Raw genomic sequence first — 21636 nt, 5'->3', positions numbered from 1 at the left:
AAAAAAAAAGACCCTAGCATTTTAGCATTGTACTGTAGTGTTCATGACAAACCATCAGAATCTGACTGAGGTTTTTCTAGAGTTTAGCTTAAAGTAGGTTGCCTGATTTGGTAGTAAAGGCTGTAAGGGGTTGCTTGGTAAGCCGAGCTTGATTTCTTAGCTGTTAAGATTTTGGTGCAGTGATAATGTGGTTTTGAGTTGGATGGCTCAAGTTCTAAATAATGAAATGTAGGTGGTGTCTTGATGTCTATGAAGCGCAGTTTGATCAGTTAGTCAGAACGTGTGGTGTTGTGTTATAAATGTTGTTTTCTGCTCTCCAGTGAAGAGCAAGTGTGTAGAATATTTTGAATGGTGTTTTACCATTTTGTTGGATTTTGGACTGTGTGCCTTGTATAACTCACTAACATAGAGTTGGGCTATAGCTTTGCTACTGTATCTTTAGAAGTTTTTGGTCTGTCTTTTTTTTTTGGTGTGCTAGATCTGCTTTGTGATTATGACTGCAGGTGACTGAACCAGTAGAAATATTGTTGCTGCTTCTAGTATTAAGGAATAGTGATGTTTGAACTTAGTTCCTCTAAATTTTTGAAAGAAGTAGTGAAACTAGGGATTGGATGCAGAACTAACACTTTGGAGAAACTTGCTTGTCAATCCCAGTGAGACTTGCATCTCGCTGGCATGGTTTGACACCTGCTTGCTTGTGTTCTCTACAGATGATAGTTATTAATGATCTCTTGTTGAATCTTTGCTTTTCTTTTGTTAACACTTTTATTTCCTGAAAAAAATGTAACATCACTTTAAAACAATAGACCAGCAAAAATGGGGAGAGGGCTGGAGGAGGGACAAGTAATTTAACAAAAACCTGGTTTTCTGTTGCATTTTTCTGTAATAAATGACCATAATCTGACTTTCTGGCGCCTGGAAGCATTTTTCTAAAATAGTAGTCTCTAACTGTTCAGCAGCTGGATATCTGATTCACATGTAATACAGGTAGGAATGTTACTATAGCATGATGCTGCAAAGAATGTGACACTGCTCAGTTAAAGCAAACTGCAGTGTTTGTCATTCATCCTGCAGTTTCTTTTTCTGCTGTGCTGGTGTCCGTGATTTGATTGCTTTCTCAGTGAATGATAGATCTTCGATATGTGCTAACAAAATATGTCAAAGATCCGTGTTTCGAGGCTACCTTGAAGAACGCTCTGACTAAAATCTGAATGGAAAGGCATTTGGAAGTAGCTTTGTCTCTAATTTCTCTATTCCAGCCACTGGAGCTCTGCCTCCTTTTTGCAAATGCTGAAGGCAACAAGCTGGTTTTGAAGCATGCACTTGAGACTGTCTCTTTCACAACAGGCCTTCTGGTCCAGACAGATCAGGGTAGCTCTTCATCGTCCTCTTCGATATAATCCTCGCTTCTTTTAAAAGATACTTTTGGAGCAGCAGAAAGGAAAGCATTTCCTTCCTTCTCTTAAAAGAACAAAATCTCCAGGCTCTGCTTCCATAAAGGAATAATCCTTGCAGCTCCTCTTTCCCCTGTCCCCTTTCACAGACAGCTGTCTGTGAGGAGACTCAGCAGGGGAACTCAGTCACAATTGTTCCCCCTACCTGGCATCATTCTGCCAGAGGGTAGGTATAAGGTGCTTATATGGGAAGGCTTGTTGAGATCTCTTGTTCCCTTGGAGTAACTTTGCTAAAGACACCTTTACTAAGGCAGACATCCTCTTAAGGACTTAGCTGATAGGGCTATTGGTAGGTAAGGAGCTGAGCAAAAGAAAGTCCAAAGCAGTCTCAAACTAAGCTGCCTGGTCCTCTTCCATGTTCCAGGGTTCCATCTAAAATTCCTGTGTAGGCATCTGGTCCAGAATCTGGCATGTTTTGACTTTCTGATCACTTAAACTCTGGCGTAGTTAAGGATATGCACATGGGTATTTGTCTCCAGTTAAGTTTTTGGGTACTGGACCGTTATTGGTCAACGGTGAAGAGAACCCTCAAGCAACCATGATCTCCAACTTGTGCTCTCCTTTTTCCCGTAAGCAAGCAGTGAAATTATAGCGTTTTCCCCAGCCCACTTAATTTAGGATCTCTTACTCCTTCATATCTGGTCTGTAGATGGTGCTGCATAGGCACTCCTAGAGTATCGGTCTCTCACATCTCTTTTATGGTTTAAGAAGTTAGAGATTATTAAGAAGCACTCTAAAAGCAAAGCTGTTAGAAAACTCAGGACTCTGTTATATGCCCTTTATTGCAAATTGGAAGACAAAATGCAGTATGTAGACTCTACCTTTTGCTATTAGTAGTTTCTCTGGGACATCATGAAGCTCACTGAACATAGTAGAAGCTTCTACACCTTCTCTATTCAGACATTCTCAGGCAGTTCTTCACTCTTTGTTAGTACAAATGCAGTACAAGATCGTTACCCTGTCTTACCAGAGCCTGTGATGTTCACAAGGGAGTTGTAGTCTTACCTGTACTCCACCTTAAGCAAAATACTGTCCAGCAGATTAATAATAAAATTTGAAAGTTTGCCCTGTGTGCAAGAATCAGAACCCATTTGGAGGAAAATGTTGTGGAGGGGAAACTGAGAGTGATTGCTGGGGAAGATGGTCTTGAAAATAGGTGACTTACCTCCAAACAATTTAAAGTGTAACAAAACTTCCCTCCTTGCCGTTTACTCTTGAGGAATACAGAACTCCACTTTCCACATGGGTGTGTATTGATCACCTGTTACCCATTTCTTTCAATATTGCTTTGCTTTTTTTATCACTTCTGAAACATCTAGACGAATAACCTAAGTCATGTTTTGTCTGTCCTGACTGTGCCTAACTCATGTAAAACAGGGTAGGCTGAAAATAATGACTTTGAGACTGCAAGTCCCAGTTAGGGGGCTCTGTTGATCCAGACAGTAAGGTCAGACTTGTTGGTGAGTATATATTTGCCCTTTTACATATACCATTAAAAACAGCACCTGGTCTTGAGAAGCTTAGTCTGCAGATGAGCAATTTCAGCCTATGGCATCCAGCTCTGCTAGCAAAATCTTTGTTTCATATGGGGACAGCTGAAGATTGTAGAGAAGTCCATGGACTGTGTTTGAGCCTTTAAATTACTGAGAGTAGTCTGAACATTAATATTTCCTTTTCAGTAGTCCCTCAAAAGTGCTTCAGTTCAGATTTGGCATTGTGTGTCTAATGTAGCAATAATTAGGTTGTTATTGGCTGCAGTAAAACAATAGGTCTTTTCACTTTTGGTGGAAGATAATTGTGTATAAAATTTAAATTGAAGTTTCATCTTCCTTGCTGTGCAAGACTTAAACTCATAATAAGAGGAGCATGAATCATTTTTAGCATTAATGTAAAGCAGTGCGCACCAGCTGTGTCAGCTTGTGATTGCTTCTTGAACAGCAGTTGCTTTGGAAATCTAAACTTGACTACTCTCATATTTACTGAAGTGTGCATTAGATATTTCTGGTGGTCACTCAAAGTGGATGATTTACCAAGAAAGGAAGGGGCTGTTTCATTTAAATGGCCCAGAAAACTTGTAAGTGAAGGACTTCATGGAAATATTTAGAGGGTTTTTTTTACATTTCTTTTGCTCACTGTGTCTTTTGCTCTTCATGTCAAACAAAACCAAGCCAAATTAGTGTGAGTGAATTCTCTTTTGAGCATTGAATGTTAAGATGAACTATGCACGTGTGCAGTTGGAACAGTTTAGAAGCTCCAACTTAAGGCTGTATGCTTTTTGCATGAACAGAGTTGCACGATTATGGTGACTTAAAAAAGAGGCTCGCATGAAGCCTGAATTGCCTTTTGAACTAAAAAGAACTGTTAAAAGACTGTTTGACTAGTTGAAACTTCCTAATAGATGAGGAAATTTGTTTTCTTTTAAATAGATGGAGTCTGCACGCAAAGCATGGGAAAATTCCCCAAACATGGGGGAGAAGAGTTCGCCAGTGACCTCAGCAGCATCTCCCATTGCTGGTGGCAGCGGCAGTGGCAGCAGCAGCAGCAGCAACACTGGGCCAAGCAGTGGTACTTACAGCTCTTTCTCTAGTGCATCAATGCCTCCTATTCCTGTGGCCTCGGTTACACCAACAACTTCGCTATCAGGTACCACATGTCAAGGTTGTAGTATCCTGTTGTATTGTTCCTCAGTTACATTTTTCAAGAGATTAGATTCTCTTTGGAATTATATTTAATGCAAAGCTAACAGAAGTTTTATGCTAGTATGAAATGTCAGATCTGAACAGCAGTTTCCCAGATACCTTTTAATTTACAAGGGAAATACTTCACCTGTTTCACTTCAGTCAGCTGAAAAGAATAAGATGATATCTCTGCCTATGCTACTTATAAGGACTTGAAAGAGGAGGTAAACTTCTCCAATTGGCCACCTTATTGGTTTCATTTTGTTCAGCTGAATGAAGGCAAGCAAGCACATTTTGGAGCAGATGGTAGTTCTGATATCCAGCTAACTGCAGTCTTACATTCATTTGTGCTCTTGCTTTTGGAGCTTCGACAGCTCATACCAAAGCCCCTTCATACTAGCAGAGCATATGTCCAGCCGCTCTTCACAAGCAGTGCTGGTTTCCACCTCGGTTCTTTGCAGCAAACAAAAGATGCTATATCTGGTTAAATCTTCACACCTTGGAGTTTTAGAATGTATGCCCAAATCTCAGCTGAAGTGTGTGAAAAAGACCTTTCTTGGGACACTGGCTCTCAGTCATGAGAGGCACAACCACTGTATGTTGCAGTATTTTGTTGCGTAACTAACCGAAATGTCTACTTCAGTATTTTTATATGCTCCTATACTTGAGAAGGGAGATGTATTATGGTTGCAGCACTTCCTGTAGTGACCTTAACAGAATTGTCCTTTCTGTCCATCTGATGTTGATGGAAGCAGCTGCATTAGGTGTCCGTGTCCTTTATCAGTTGTGACTGTGCTTGTGTAGCTGTCCCAAAACTTTGACCACTGAAAGATGAGGCTTTGAAATATCTTTACCTGTTTTATGATGTATCATTTGCTTCTCTCCTCCTAGGAGCTGGAACATACACCACCTCTTCACTGAGTACGAAGACTGCAAGCACCTCAGACCCTCCTAATATATGTAAAGTGAAACCACAGCAGTTGCAGACAAGCAGCCTAGCTTCTGCCAGTCACTTTTCCCAGCTGAGCTGCATGCCATCTCTTATTGCTCAGCAACAGCAAAGTCCCCAGGTCTATGTGTCTCAGTCTGCAGCAGGTAATAGTGTTCATGGCTGAGAAGCCATGTGTCTGCTTTTTTGGAGTTCTGAAGCTGGAGAGTTGAATTCAGTTCTGGTTTTATCCGCAGTAAGGACAGAATGATGGAGAGCATTCTGTAAGCAAATACTCCGTAATTGTGTCTTACTCTAAATATGCAAGTTTCTATCAGTAAGTATAAAGATAACGCTGTGTTGTTAGTTTGTTGAGGAAAGTCAAGTTTGAATCTCTTGATGTATCATTTTCTGTTGCAGAATTGTAAATCACTATTTAAGACCAAGAATGATTTAGTCTTGACTTCTTTCTTAAAGTGCTACAATAGTTTAGAATCATGGCATTTTCCTTTAAAGAAAACCCTACATATAGTTAACCTAAATTACATGACAGTATAGCATGTTCTTCCCCTTCCTTCACCCAAATGCCTGTTTTGGACAGAATCTGTTGCTCGTCCCCCAAGACTTGCATGGGACTGAAGATGCATATGCAAGACTGATAGATTCTGGGGGTGAATTGGAAAAGATACCAAAATTGGCTAAGCACACAGCTTTTCAGTTCTGTTTCTTCTCCCAGTCTCTCTGGTAGCTGTCACACTGGGAAGTACTGGCAGTGGCTGCATCTCCTAACTCTTGATGAAAACATTTCTAGCAGGGAGATGTTTGGAATCAGGTACTAATTGTATTGCTCTTCCTGAGGTACTGCAGCTCAAATCCCAGCATTTTACATGGATACAAGTCATCTATTCAACACCCAACATGCGCGTTTGGCACCACCTTCTCTGGCCCAGCAGCAAGGCTTTCAACCAGGGCTTTCTCAGGTATTTGGGGATGTAATTTTAAATTTTTTTCCCCTCCCTGTCCATGTTGCCTTTAAAGCTCTATTAATGAGCTAATGGGGGCAGGGGAGAGTGGGACTAAAGACTCTGCAAAAATGAGGTCATGTCTGCCCTTGCCATTGCATTCTGGTGCATGCATGTTTGATCTCTGCTGGTCCTGAGAATGACAGCATTTATCATGAAAGCTGAGAGAATAAGCTTTCACTCAAAAACATACTTTATGTAAAAGTACGTATTCACAGGAGGTATTTATGTGGCCATGTTAGTGCAGGTTTATTCAACTTTTGTAGTACAAAATTGTCTGCAATCTTGTGCAGTTGCTTTGTACGCAAATCTAAATGATTCATTCGGTTTCTGCTGGTTATTTGCAAGGAAAAGTGTAAAATTGAACTAGAAAGTAATTTTCTAAATGGGAGCAGTACCAGCTCTGCATGCAGTCTTGGGATTTGACATTCTTTGTTTACTTTTTCTAATGTTACACAAATCCTGGCATACATATAACTAGCTTTTCTACATGACTTTTGTCCTTGAATATTTAATAGTCTCTTTTTTATGCAGCCTGCTTCAGTTCAGCAGATCCCCATCCCCATCTATGCACCCCTGCAAGGACAGCATCAAGCTCAGCTGAGTTTAGGAGCAGCACCAGCTGTTTCACAAGCCCAAGAGTTGTTCAACTCCTCCTTACAACCTTACAGGTAGGTAGCGTATGCAAATCTCTTTGGTTTTTGAGCAGCAGAATTTCTAGAACTTGCTTCTCTGCAGATTTGGGTTCTGTGCTCAATAGTTGCCTCATCTTTCTGTCTTCCCCAAATCTCTTTCATCTGTTTGGCTGAGAACTGTCTGTGCAGATTGTCTGGCTAGTCTGTATATGCATATATAGTTGTGAAATCGTGCATTCAAAAATTATGCATTATATTTGTATCTTCAGGAAACCAGGCTAAGAAGCTGAAAACAACAGTCTTCCATACTAAGAGAACAGAAAAAGAGGAGTCTGTCCCTTTAATTCAATAATTTGTTATTTTTTAATCAAACCAACATTGGAGTCTTGAAATGCTTTGAAATCCTAGTTTGAACCCCATAGGTGGTAGAAACTTAATTTCAGATGCGTAGGGCATAGCAGGGTATGTTTTAAAAAAAATGCTTTCTGTTTGCTACAAAAGATAATAGGAAGAGCAGTATTTCTCAGATGGCATTGATAGCCAGACACATTTCCACTGTGAGGCTTTCCAAAGCTTCCTTGCAGTTCTTATCAAAACTGATTCACAGTGGTACAGTTCTGACAAATTTTGTTAGTTTCACTTTGAGAAAGTTTCTCTGGAAATTTAATTGCAGGGTTTTGCATGTGCTATAGAAAAACCTGCTTGTTGCAATGTAGAAGGCTGAAGCCACAGAAGGTTTAATTGACTACATGTGTATCCTGACTTTGTGCTTGGCTGACTTTGTTGGACCAAATACTGCTTGTCCTGCCACAGCTGACAAAAATTGTTGCAAACAGTTGGGTAGTTGCAGAAACACAATCAGTCTGGCATGCAGTCCAGATTAAATAAATGCTTCTGGCTGATCTGGTCATGCGCAAACCCAGTATTAATGGAGTTTGGGGTTGTGCTATTTATAAGAGTGTGAATACTTTTCCCACATCTCTAAAGGTGCAGAGGAGGATAAGCTTTGAGATGTACAGGTTACTGGTTTAGAAATAAGCAACAACATAAAATTGTGAAAATGTTTATGACCACATTGAAGACAGTCCTCTGCATACATTCTGGAAAAGTTTCTCCAGTGCTCAGAGTGCAACTGTAAGAATGTTTTGCAATTAAGGAAGGGTACAGGACAAGGCTAGCCTGGGCGTTCTGTCAGGCAAACACATGGTCACTGCAGTAACAGGACCAGTGCTATGCTGGTACGTATTGGCCAAGTGATAAAGTGAAAAGGGTTTTTACATCAAAACCGCTCTGAGCTGAAGAGCTTTGAGAGGGGCATTTATTTTTAAACTCTGATTCTTCAGTCTGAGGGTGGCTGTTCAGCAGGCTCTTGATGGAAATGTTTGGATAAATACTTCTGGTGGACTAACCAACCTGTTCCTGGTGCTTTGCTGTACTGTTTTTGGTCTTTGTTAAACAAACTGCAACTTCCCCATGCTGGTGACAAGGGAATAGAATATCTAATTAAAATTAAAGGCTGTGGTGTCTGTTTGTGTTACTGTTTTGAAGCCAGAACATTCACTTGGAAGCTACAGTTGTCAGCATACAGTAATTTAACCTCTAAGTATTAAAAGTTGGACTCTGGAGATCTGTGAAGTCAAGAGAACAAAGCAGTTTATGACTAAGTGAAGCTACTCACATGTGGTGGTTCCCCACTGTCCTACCTTTATAGCACAGGAACTAAGAAAGAACTGGTAGCTTCTGTACATTACAGTTAAGTTACCTGAAAACTGTTTTAGCGCACACATCTAAATAGCTAAATGTACTTTAATATTTAAATAAAAAGCCTAGTCATTTTCTTCTGAGGCTTTTAGTAGCATCTGTTATTTTGTTGTGTGCAGAGTAAATAGAAAAATCTGCCTTTCTCAGGTGAAAATCTGTTCCATAGAGCTAAGCATTGTAATTCCTTTTGAAGGATATAACCTGTGTTCTTAATTTTTGATGCATCTGTCTGCGTTATATGTATAATGCTTCAATCTCTTGCAGATCCCAGCAAGCTTTTATGCAAAGTGGTTTGTCTCAGCCATCACCAGTAGTTCTGTCTGGTACAGCCTTACACAACTTCCCAGCAGTACAACATCAGGAGCTTGCTAAGGCACAGTCAAGCCTGGCATTTCAACAGACGTCTAATACACAACCTATTCCTATCTTATACGAACATCAACTTAGTCAAGCTTCAGGACTGGGAGGCTCTCAGCTCATTGATACACACATTCTCCAGGTAGGAAATGCTTCAAAATGCAAAACTTCTGCAGTGGCTTGCTACAGATAATGCAATAACAAATAAAGTATTGCTCAGCTTGGGGTAAGCCCGCTTCCATGATAATTACATGACAGTCAATGTGGCAGGAAACTTAAGACGCTTGGAAGATAATGTTCTTTTAATTTCATAAAGGTACATTAGCATAATCTCTGAATTGAGTATTGTTCCCTGAACTACAGGGCTCTCTGCACTTCTGTTTCTAACTGGAGCTTCAGGTTTAATTTCTGTTATGGTAGGTGATAAAGGGCTCTTCTGCCACTTGCAAATGAAAGCTTTATCACAGGCTGAAACCTTCAGGTTGTCAGCTTCCTGTGCTGTGGTTTCTGCTGTACTGGTTGAAATGCAGAATGATGTGCCATGCTGTCTCAGAACTGCTCTCTTAAGTATTCTTAAGGTAATGGTGTCTCTTGCTCTTCCTAGGCCAGAGCTACGCTCACTCAGGCTTCAAATCTGTACTCTGGACAAGTTCAGCAGCCTGGCCAGAGCAATTTCTACAACACTGCACAGTCTCCCAGTGCTCTCCAGCAGGTAAACTATGGCATGGTAAATTTCCTAAATTGTATTCTTCTTAAAAGCATGTTGTTGATGTTTTCTGTGGGGTGGGGGTGGGGCCTGGGATGATCTTGAATTCTTCCCAAATGTAAGAATTGAAATTGATTGCAAAGAAGAGCTACTGCAGCAGCACTGAAAAACTGAATTGCTGAGAAGTTGGATGGCCTACAAGTTCATGTTGATCATTTGTCTCTGGCATCCTTCTCTTAAATAGTTCATTTTCCAGTGACAGACAAAGATTTAGTTGGCACAGTGATGTTGCTAATTGATTGAGGCATATGCTGCCTTTATGGGGGCAGGTATCAGTGATAGTGGAGAGAGAGAGACAAGCTCCAAGTGCTTAGTGCAGCCTGGTTGTTAATACCAGATCTCATTGAGATGAAACCTCAGAGCTGCTACAGATCTCAACAATATCAAATATGTAGAAAACAAATGAGAAGTCAGCAGACAGATGATCTTACAGGCAAACAGGACAGCCAAGTCAGTAACCAGTAACCTCTACATCAGGAGGTTTGTGAAATAACTCCAGTGATTTTAAATCTTTTGAACACTTTTGTGAAAGAACTGTTAATTTGCTGTGTGCAAGCATTCTATTTAGAGGATGCTGTCTAGTGGCTTCTAGTGGCTTCCATCTTTAAGTGGCTTTAAAAAAAAAAGCTTATTTTGGACTGGCTTATTATAATAGCCTGCTTCATACACATGAAAAGTTGCCAAGTCAGAAATCTAGAAGAGTCTCAAAAAATTGGATCTCATCTGTTGGAAATCTAGCATAAAGTTTTAAGGACCTTTTAGAAGGGTTAGTGCTTTTAATGTGTTCAAGCTTGGCTGTCCCTATACTTTTAATCCGTTATCCTTCAGAGCAGAACCCTAGTAAGTCTTTCACATCTGGAGAATGTCATTCTTCTAGTCACACTCAGAATATAATTTTGTAGGTTGTGGATTGATGGTCAGAGTAGGAAATGCAGTACAGTAACTCTTACCAGTCAGGTCACTGCTGTGGTATTTTCACATTTATCACTACCATTCTATGGTGATTTCAGCCCACAGCACTCCCTGTGTTAATGCAAGCAAGGGACAGGCTGTGGTTTGGGGCTTGTTTTTTTTTTTTAAGCTCAGACTGCTGGCTGTTGGGACTCCTGGAAAGTAAAATCTAGTTTTCATATCAAACAGCATCCTTAGGATGACTAAAATTATTTGAAGTAAATAACCCCATCCACCCCCGCAACTGACTATTTCATTCTTTTATTTTCTGAGTTGAATTGAATTTACTTCTTCATACAATGAAATCATGCTGAATGATGTTGGAGTTAGGAGCTAGCATGCAACTTTGTTTCTGAAAAGCAAAGACCCAAATGCCATTAGAACTGATTATAAAGACAGGCTAAACAATAAATTCACCTCTTTGCTTGCAGCTCTCTGAGTAATGTATGAACTCATTAAGCCATTTACCTTGAATATAGCTGAAATCATAGAGCTAGTAAAGAAAGTTAAATAATGGCCCTGTGTCTATGTTACTGGTGATTTTGTACTTTTTTTTTCCAGGTGACGGTACCTTTGCCAGGATCACAAATTTCTTTGCCCAACTTTGGATCCACAGCACAGCCGCTTATTGCCCTACCCCAGTCTTTGCAACCACCACTACAGCACACACCACCACAAGCGCAGGCTCAAAATCTAAGCAGACCTGCACAAGTAACCCAGCCTTTCAGAGGATTAATCCCAGCCGGAACTCAACACAGCATGATTGCTGCAACTGGAAAGGTAACAATATTGGTAGATCTACAGTACAAAAATGAATACAAAGCACAGCTGTCTGCTGTTTCAGAAAACCAGCATGGCAACCCATGTTGATGCTTGCATCTAAAAATCTGCCTTGACTTTAAAAGGTAGGGAGGGGAAGATAGAAAAGCCGGTCAAGGTTAGTCCTTTAGTGACTGGGTCTGAGCACTTTGTAAAGGTTTAGCTCAGATTCTGTAGCTAACTTGGTACTAGCCCATTTGCACTATAGGAATACCTACTTGGATGATGACTTCATGGACTAGTAGGATATTTCACATAGAAGCCATGTAGAAAATAGTACAAAGACGTTGTTAGAGCAGCAGACGAATAACATTACACTGTCAGGGCTGGTTTCTGACTTCTGGTCATGCATGTGTTTGTCACTTTGTTTCTGGTCTCATATGAGAGCCAGTTGTATGGGATCAAGTCTTTCCAGTGCAACAAACTGGAGTTTTAAGGGTTTCAATGGACTCTCTCAGCTGTGACCTTAAACCAGAATTAAACTCTACTAATGTTGTTGGGGGTCTGCATTTCTGAATAGCACGGCAAGGTGCGTATTGAGAACGTATGCAAGGCAAGACCCTTGATGTGTTTAAAAAAAAAAAAAAGCTGGTCATGCAGCTGAAGAAAATTCTCCTTGAGTGACAGCTCCAGTAAGGAGATAACACTGAAATAGTGCAAGAAACTTGAACACCTAGGAGGGAATTCCCTCCTCTCCTTTATGTGGAGCTGCTGTGGTAATTGCTAATGAGGGGATGTGTGGAGCTGGCTTCCAATCACAAGGTCTCTTGTCTTAGATGGAATCACAGATTTACAGGCACCTGGGATTTTCGGATAGTGTGCAGCACAACGCAGTTGCAGCATACTTTAAGGTGAGCAGTGGGTGATAACACTGAACGTGAACACAGCTAAGCTTTCTGTTGGATACAGCAAGGCCTTTCCCCAGTACAGGGAGTAATCTAGCTCCGGAGCTGCACCTGAAATCCTTACAGCTTGTGGCCTAGATTTTAGGGTGCTTTTGAGCATAAAATGACCCTGCTGTCTCAATGGTTTACAGCTGTGATAAGAAAAATTTCTCTCAGACGTTAATTCCATGTCTTGGACAGTAATGGCAACCAGAATTCCAGATCACCTAGATGAAGTTTTCATCCTATCACCCACCAGACTATATGGTGATTTTTTTGCACCATGTAGTTTTCTAGCTTCATAGGATCTGGCCAAACCTTTTCACCTTTGTAATTTTTATGAGTCCATCTTCCAAGCAGCAGCGCGTTTCTTGCTACAGTTGTCATTGGAAAATGATCACTCATTTCAACAAGAAACGAGGAAGAACTGCAGTGGGATGGTGGTCTTAGGTGACTTTCCTGCCCTGTGTTAAGGGTTCCATCATGTTCCTGCTAAAGAAAGTCAATTTAAAACAGCCACTCACATTTAACTGATTTATTGTTGCCATTATGCTTCATGGCTGTGTGTGGAAAGATCCTGTTCCTGAGACTAATTTATTCTGTTGTGTGCATCCGCAAAATAACATGCAAGATTCATTGCTCCAATCAGAGTCTGGAGATTTTTTGCATGAATGACAGCTCCGTTTTTGCTGTGCTTTTGTTTGGTTTTTTTGTAGAACTGGATTATTTTATTGCATTCTTCACTTCAGCATTTTTCAGGATTATATGTAATATTTTCATGTGGTACCTGAGATGGGGAAAGAAATTTCAACCCTGAAACATTTTTGAGGGCCAAATATGTGAAATGAGTCACAAATCCCCTTTCATTATGCAGGAAGATCGAGTTAGCCAGTATCATTTGCTGGAAGTGTTGAGAAGTGCAGGATATCTGCAGATAGTGCAGGAAAATTGTACACAGAGGTGCTTGTGGTGCTGGGGTTATCTTAATTATAAGAAACTGGTTTTGCAATTGGGCTTTCACCTCCACTTAAGTCACCTATTTTCATTGAGAAAAATGTGAGGTAAGCTAACAGTTACTTAGTGAATATAATTTTTTCTTTGCATTACAATTAACATGTGGATTGCTGTGTTTTTCAGATATCAGAAATGGACCTGAAGGCCTTTGGAGGTGGCATTGATGTTAAACCTGGAACACCACCAGTTACTGGTAGAAGTACTACTCCAACCTCCAGTCCCTTCCGGTAAATGTCTCTTAAGCTCAAAATTCCTTGAAATCAGAGCTAGAAAATGTACCTAGTCATGCATAAGCAGCCAATTCTGAAAGGTATGAGGTGAAGGGGCTAATAATATAAAATACAGTGCTTTAATCTTAGCTTAAGATTCTCATATCTGCTGTAGTTTGCCAGAAGTACATAGCTCTGAAATAAAACGTTAAAAATATTTTTTTGATTAAAGGAAACATTTGATTAAATGACCTGGGATTGTACCAGGAAAGCATGGAAGTGGCAGGAAAGATGTACTTTGGGTTAGAACTCTAAGACAGTTTAACACTTTTAAAGGCTTACATGACAGTTGTGGCAACAATTCTGTTGGAAAACTAAGAATCGTTGCAAGATACTTAAGCTTCTCTCAAGTGAAATTAGTAAGCTGTTTGCAGGTTTGCTTGGTTAACTGACAGAATTAAGTCTTGCTCATATGCAGATGTACTTCATGATATACCTGTTGGGCTGCTTGTGGGTGAAGTTACTAGTGGGCTGAAGGAACTTGAAAATAGAACTTTGCTACGAGATGGTTTTGTTCTTGAAAGCTGTGTTCCCATGCATAGTAACTATATTTGGTGGCTTTCACTGCAGCAGACTGACAATGTTCAGGCTTTTTCTAGTGAAGTAGAAATGATAGTTTGAACTCAGTGCTGAAGTCATACCTCCAATAGTTCACCTAAGGAAAAAGGTGATGGGATGAGGGAGAAGAAACTTGAATTTGCAAGCTAGTCAGCATTTAGGACAATTGACTCGATGGTATATATGTTAGAGATTCTAGATGAGATGTCTCTTCTAGCAATGAAAGCAGGGCTTATAAGCTTTTGCTCTTAAGTGTAGAGGTACTGGGAAGATTGACAAAAGCAGAGTAGATCTCAAGTTCAAAGTGAAAACTAAACAGAATTCTTTGAATTTACAAAATGTTGGTGTGTATTGAGTTTAGTTGACTTCCTTGCCGCTGGTGCCCCACTGCTCATTTTATGTTAAGTGTATCACCCACACACTCTGCATGAGAACTCTGCAAATCAAGCTCCATTTCCTAAAGAAGGCTGTTCGCTCTCTTTCTCTGAGGACTGTTTGGTGCTGTTCCCCCAGATAATCTTTCAGGCTTCATTTAATTTCATGGTGATTCAACACCTCTTAAAAATTTTAATGGAGGGTCATATTCTTAGCCAAAGAAAACAGGGGGAGAGCATTTTCTGTGAATTCTTGAAATCTGTTCAAGTGCATTTTGAAACATTTGACAACAGGTCAGAGTGGAAGCAGCTGCACATGGCAGCTTCTGCTGTGCGTGCTTAATGCCTGTTGTGACAAGCCCTGAGCTTGACATGATGGAGAACACAGTGTAAAGGGGTAGGACTGAGTATAAGATAGTAGGGATGGGAAGGGGAACGCACGTTTAACATCAGTATTTGTGTTACGAATACTTTAGGGAAAGGTCTTTTTCATACAGACTTTACCCTGGAATCTTTCCATATCCTAAGTATTTCTGATTACAGTTTCTCTCTGTATTTTTAAGCTCTGAGTTTGTTTGCATTTGAAACTAAGGGTAGACACACAAGAAGATCTGATACCGGCTTCTAAGAGATTTTTGGTTTTCCCTCTAGTGCTGAATTTCTAGTTAAGTTGTAACTAAAGGCAGAAACATCCTCTGAATGAGAGCAGTGTGATTCTAACTGGTATTCTTTTCTTCAGCGCTAGTTCTACAAGTCCTAACAATCAGTCCAATAAAATGAACAGCATTGTCTACCAGAAGCAGTTTCAGTCGGCAGCTGCCGCTGTGAGAATGACACAGCCATTTCCTGCACAGTTTGCACCACAGGTAGGTGACCGGTGGCTTCCTACAAACAAATCTGTTTCTCTGTATGACGTGGTGACTCTCTAACTCAGCTGTGTTTTCTCAGGCTTTATCATGGGGAGATACAAAATGGAATCCTTAAAGTGAAATGGTGTGAGAAAACAGATTTCAAGATCAAAGCCAAAAAAAAAAAAAAAAAGCTCTTTGATCTTGCTAACTAGTAGTGCAGATTTGGTGGTGTGTTTAATTTTGAGAGTTCTGTGCACACTGAGGAATTCAATACAAGTTGTGAATGATGTAGAACAGATGGTGGTTCTGCTGGCTTCCCCACACAGCTGTAATGCACCTCATCCTGCAAAAACAGATCATTTGGTTGGGGAAGGGGAGAAGCTTCGTGTCTCAGAAGGGTCCCAGTGCATACTTTAAATGTGTAAAGACAAAGCAGATTTGCAGTTCTTTGTCTGAGATGCAACTCTGAAGTATTGACGGAGCAGTTCAAGTTGAAAAGGATCTCTGGAGGTCATACAGTCCATACAAAGCAGGGCTGATGCCAAAGGGTTTGATTTGCTTCTGACATTCCAGGGAGCACAGCTTACAAGGGTGCTGCATCCCTGTTACAGTGACTGTAGCCAGGCTGCTAGGGAAATGTAGCCTCTGTAAAAATGTAGGATATCTCTGTCTTGTAGTATTTGGAATGTTTGACTGCAGGACCTGAGTTTGGATTGCCATTAGCAGAAACTGCCTAGCCTTTCCAGGGCTGCCTTTCGCTAGCGACTCCTCCACTGCCTTGCATGGGTCTTCTCCCTTACTACAAGCTGTTTTTTAAGTTGTTGGTACTACTTTCAGGCACAACGGCACTACAGGGCTGGTTTTTTTTTTTTTTTGTTCTGGAGTTCAAGCGTGGCCTCTCGACATAAAAGCCTATTTTCTTGACATCAGTTTGACAGCAGAGCAGCAATTTTTTCCCCTTTAAGATAATGCCAACATGCAATCTAGTTGGCAATTTTCTAATTGCAAAATGTCTCTTTTTGTTGTTTTTCCCCCACTTAGATCCTCTCTCAACCTAACCTGCTCCCTCCATTGGTAAGAGCCCCATATACTAACACCTTCCCAGCGCCCGTTCAGAGGCTGCCAGTAGTACTGCATAGTCAGATGCCGTCTCAGATGACCACAGGCCTTATGAGCCACCCTCATTTACCACGTGTGGCCAGAGGTCTTTGTGGATCAGTATCTGGAGCCAGAGGCAATCAGGGCCAGGCTGCGATGAAGGCTGAACGAGACATGAAGGTTAGTATTTGAACAGCAGTGCTGTTAACACCAGTTCAGTCTTGACAGCTTGTAGGGCAAGAATGTGACTGCAAATCATGTCTTAATTAAAATGCCTCTGGACCCAAAGCTGGTAGCTGGGCCTTTAACAGCTGAACACAGGCCTTCTCTAAGCCCTGGGGGTTTTTTATAAGAATTTTACGCTAGAAAAATTTGTAGGGACCTTCCTTTTTCAAGCGGTCTCGTGGTCAGCAGTCGTGACGCTGCCACTGCTGTCAAAGGCAATCTGACAACTAGCTTTCAAGAGCCTGGATTTTTTTGAATGAGTGATGAAGCCTACAAACCTGACTGGTAGCTGTCATTTCACGTCTGCCTCCCCAGCTCTGAGCAGCAGTGTGAAGCCTCCTGTTGTAGCCAGCCTCACCACTCAGTGATTCTGGAGATTCATTTCCCGGTGGTTTGAAATGCCTGTGATTGATTCTCTGTGGTAGAATGCAGTAATGTGGTAACGCTCCACGGAAGAGGTGGCTGCGTTTCAGTAGCGGGTGATGAGTCGTCTAACTTGTTAAAGCACTTCGGGACCCTTCAGGTTGAGGCAAGCTCTTCTTACCAAGGCAGGACTGCAGTGCGGGGTGTCTGCATAGGGACACCATTGTACACTTAGCCTGTTTTCTGCAGAGTAAGTTGCTTGTATGAATAGATGGTACTGAAGACCTCCTTCATCTACTGTCATTTGCCATGACATGTGCATTGAGGTGTAAAAGCAAAAGAGTGTGCTTTTCCTGGTGATATTTGGTTGTGGGAGAATTAATTATCCCTTAAATTCTAGTTGTTGGGTCCATTTAGTTTTGGTAGTTTCGTAGACTTACCAGGTGATGCTTAGTATAGTGTCTTGAGTCTATATTACAAACTGAATCTAGCCAGTCATAGCAAATACTAATACACAGTCCTGGTTTTCTGAATCTCCCTGCAAACACTGTTCAGAAGAATGTCAGTTATTCTGTCATGCTTGGTTACTTGTGATCCAGTCATCCAGCCTTCTAGCCTTAACCTCGGGGGATGCCGGAGATCTATGCAAAAGATTTCAGGTGTCCCTCTGGTGCCAGTAAAATTAGACTGGTGCTACAGTCCTGCGCACCAGAGTTCACAGGTTTGTTTCCTATTCTGTTGCTGGCTGAGTTACTTGGAGCAACTACACAGCATTAAAGCCAAGATCTCCTGTTCCAGGCTTTTGCTGTTTCGTTCCACCCATTGTGTGTGCCCACCCCGCCGGCCCCGTTTTCTGTAAAAAAGCATAAAATACTTAGAGGTACATGGATGGAGCCTTAGTGCCTGTATTGTAGTTGGGGTTTCTTGTATTAAGACACACCTTTTTAATTTAAAAAAGGTGTTTGAGTGTTTTGGGTTTAATCGTGCAGCTTCCAGAAGATTGAACTCTTAATAGAACTCCTGCTTTGCCTGAGTCTGGGCAAGAAGGTCAAGTGCTCGGTCTGAAGCATCTGGTCTGCACAGTGCTTCACTGACAAACAAAAGGTCCAGTGTAAAACTGTAAACAAAATGTAGTTACAAAGGCTGAATTTCACAGGTGCGAGTCAAGGTTACTAGTACAATTCAGAGGAGGGACTTGAAGGAAGCCAGGCAATAGTTTGTGCTTCCTTGGATGAGCACCCGCTTTGAGTGGGAAGCAGATAAGGCTTCAGGTTACATAAAACACAACTTTGAACACGGCTCACTTGCATCCCCATTGCAGACTCTGAAGTCTGTGTCCAGAACAACAGGAGGTAAAAATGTAGGTGCTCAGACTAGATTCTGCTGCTGTGATACAGCCCCTGCGCTCAAGGAGTCCGGACCAGGCGGCAGGAGCAGTGACAGCTGGCACGGCCCAGGGCATGGGCAGTGTGCAGGCACGTGTGCCTTCTGGTCGTGTCTGACTTCTGTGGAGGAGTGAGGCTCCAGTTTGAGCCTGCTGTGGGCAGTGTTTATACTTTTTAAGTTCTGCAATAATAGTGGCATAAAAAGATGTTAGATGGTGCTTCAAACTGTTGTCCTTGATCCTCTTTTCTGGGGTGAGGATTAGGAAGAGCAAGGGAAGCCTAGGTATGACATTAAGCTTCTACTGAGGAGCCAAGCACCCAGATGTGGTGACATCTGGGAAGCAGCTGTATGGACACTGCCTTTCTAGGAAAGTCTGGCCACTGCAGTCAGTTCTTCCTCTTTCATTTAGGAAGTAGCTTTGTGAAGTCACTCTTACTCCAATGTCCTCTCTTCAGTAAATGTATTTTCTCCATTTCTTAAGGCAAAGCAGAGAGCAGAGGTACTTCAGTCCACCCAGAGATTCTTTTCTGAGCAGCAGCAGCAGAGCAAACCCATAGGAGGCAAAGCGCAGAAGGTGGACGAGAACGGGAGCAAACCCACCGAGGCAATTGCTGACTCTTCAGGAGTCTGCCAGGACAAAACCGAGGAAAAGCCTACCCCTGCGCCTGCCACGGCAACAAAACCTGTTAGAACTGGACCAATCAAACCTCAGGCAATCAAAACCGAAGAAACAAAATCTTAGAGGCTGTGTTTCCATGGAGGTGGGGGAAGAGGGGAGGGTGGGTGAGATGACAGCAGCATGAATTTGTAGCCCAAAGGACAAGACAGCAGTCTTCTCTCCCTGCGGGGCTCTGAACAGCGTAAAGGGGCGTAGAAGCTCTCGGCAGTTACGGGTGCACACTGCTGCGTATCCAACCGAGCTTCTAGGCTCTTTGGGCTTGTATCTTCTCTAACAGCATGAAGGCTGCTTTTGGTGTGTGCACGTTCTACACGTGTGCGCGTGTTTTGGCTTACACACCTGTACGCTTCCCAAAGTGGAAAAAAAAAAAAAAGAGAAATAGCAACGGCGGGGAAGAAGGTGGTCGGGGAGGCATGTTCGTAGCTGACAAGATGAATTCTCTTATTTTCTTCAGGCTCTGATCTTCAGCTGCTATTTATCTTTTTATAAACCCATGAGTATGAGAACATGCAGATCTGAAGATGGTGCTGGGCCAAGTAATGTGTGTTTAGTTTTTTAGTAACTTAAGAAGCTTCTATCTTGTAGTAAACAGAGGGATTCATATAGCTGGCAGAATTGCCACGTGACGCCTAACCGAACGTAACAGAGTAATGCTGGTGATGCCGAATTTCCCTCGGAAGGCAGTGCTTTGCTGGCTGCTGCTGCTTGGACGACAGTACACTGTGTTTAGTTCACCATATGAAAATGCTACTTGGCCACCCGTGTTCTCTACACCCGCTCCCCCCTCAGTCGTTCACCTCTGGAGTTGAAAAGTTCATTGCATCAGTAGTCAGATTTGTTCTGTTCACCTCTGTCCAGCTATCTTTATATGATGCGAGTGATCTTTAAACGGTTTCCAGCTTATGTCTGTATACAGCAACGAGCACTTAGAACTGTGCCATGAGAATAAAAGAAACCTTATCGGATTAAAGAGTTTTTTTCTAAAAGGTGCATTCCTTATATCAGAGCTGCGTCGCACCACCTCCTTGCCCACAGTGTGCTGGAAAGTAGAATAAAGTCAAATAAATGCCTTTTTAATTGTATCCTCTAGTATTATAGCTGTAGGACAGTACTGTATGATACTTCTGTGAATGTAAGATATCCTGTACCTGCTTATGATATGTAGTAGTGACTGTGCTATACTGGAGCTGGTTTTAATAATGTTATTCTAGAGGTTTTTTTCCAGACAATGATTGAAAAAGCTAATAAAAAGCACCAGGTACCACATCAGTAGCAGAATTTGCTGTTTTTTTCTGGGATTTTTTTTTTTACATTTTTTGGAAGGAAGAGTTGAAAGTCTAATGTGTATAATTTTGTTCAAATGACTGCAGAAGCTGGAAAGGCTGTTGCTGCTATTGATGCCTAGTGAATTGCTATTGGTTATCTTTTTATATAAATATATATATAATTTGAATTTTTGGAAACTAGCTGTGATGTCAACTTTGGAAAAAAGTATCCCACTTGTAGTGTGAGTTGGCATTGTACAGAAATTAACAGCCATATTGGTCTAGAAATGTTAAACTTAATTTTTTTTCCATTTGTACAGGGGTAACGCACTGTATTAAATATGTACGGTCTTATTTACATGGGTTTGATTACAGAAACTAATAAAGTATTCTCTAAATAAAGTATCCGGGTAATCTCATGATTAGTGCAGTGCTGCAGGATGCAAGGAGAGCGCCTGAACATCGTGTGCCAAGCGAAGAGTGTGTATTACAGCTTGGGAAAACAGACTTCTAAGGAAAAACGGTTTGAAACAGCTTGTTTCTGTTTCCCCCGGCACTTTTGATCTCGCTCTCCAGCGAAGGCCTCGCAGGACACGGCTTCCATCTGGCCCTGGAAGGAGCCTGCCGGTTGCGTTCGCAAGACGGTCCCTCTCCGGCGCGTTGGTGAGCTGCCTGGTGCTGGAGACTCGGGGTTTGGGGCCTAGAGAAGAGCCGCTCGTCGGGGGAGACCAGGATGGACCCGGCTGCTTTGAGCCTGTGGGCGACCACGGGCACCCTCGCAGCAAGGGGCTGTTAAAAGCAAGAGGTTTCCTGCAGCGGGGAGCAGGACTGAGCCTTGACGAGAGCCTGAGCCTTCCCAAGGACGCGGGAGGCTTCCTCCTTGGGCTGCTCCCGAGCCCCTCCCTTCCCAACTTGCTGCAAGCAACACTCACTCGCTCAAATCGCACCGATACTGCCCCTGGCCCTTGAGCCCGGGGCCGGAGGAGGGGTTGAGCTTCCTCCAGCCCTTCCGCTGTGGGGGGGCTGGGCGGGAAGCGGTGCTCTGGGGCACCAGAGGAGCTGGAGTCTCCTGCCGAGGTCGGTTCTTTTAGGGGTTAGAACTGCAGCGCTATGGAGTGAGGAAAGGTGCTGTAATCCACAAACGGAGCCGTGGGCAGAAGTAACCTCGGAGCAGGTAACACCACAGGTAAATCGCCATTTTGTACAGGAACCGTACAAGTACAGCTACAGTAAACGCTCAGGGAAGGGAGGATGGAGGTGGGGGAACGGAGTGAACGTGGACATTGGTTTGGTCTGTAA

At 42.2% G+C, this 21636-nt stretch overlaps 1 protein-coding gene across 3 annotated transcripts in view; it reads left to right on the top strand.

The window, feature by feature from the left end:
- Window positions 1–20739, top strand: part of PRRC2C (proline rich coiled-coil 2C) — a 76555-nt gene extending 55816 nt beyond the window's left edge. Inside the window, exons 26-36 of one of the 3 annotated variants that reach the window (XM_074876873.1) lie at window positions 3881–4097; window positions 5024–5227; window positions 5928–6040; window positions 6617–6753; window positions 8743–8977; window positions 9440–9547; window positions 11114–11332; window positions 13393–13496; window positions 15210–15336; window positions 16363–16599; window positions 18875–20739. In XM_074876873.1, coding sequence (XP_074732974.1) covers window positions 3881–4097; window positions 5024–5227; window positions 5928–6040; window positions 6617–6753; window positions 8743–8977; window positions 9440–9547; window positions 11114–11332; window positions 13393–13496; window positions 15210–15336; window positions 16363–16599; window positions 18875–19135 — 1962 coding nt within the window. In that variant the 3' untranslated portion in view covers window positions 19136–20739. Of the gene's footprint in view, window positions 1–3880; window positions 4098–5023; window positions 5228–5918; window positions 6041–6616; window positions 6754–8742; window positions 8978–9439; window positions 9563–11113; window positions 11333–12147; window positions 12223–13392; window positions 13497–15209; window positions 15337–16362; window positions 16600–18874 lie in introns of all 3 variants that reach the window. The other 2 variants (XM_074876872.1, XM_074876874.1) reach the window with 2 other exon arrangements.
- The last annotated feature ends 897 nt before the right edge of the window (window positions 20740–21636 follow it).

The sequence above is a fragment of the Strix uralensis genome, chromosome 8, assembly GCF_047716275.1.
Source record: "Strix uralensis isolate ZFMK-TIS-50842 chromosome 8, bStrUra1, whole genome shotgun sequence".
Classification (NCBI taxonomy): Eukaryota; Metazoa; Chordata; class Aves; order Strigiformes; family Strigidae; genus Strix; species Strix uralensis.
Note: the sequence above shows the minus strand (reverse complement) of the source record. Positions and strands in the feature narration are given on the sequence as shown.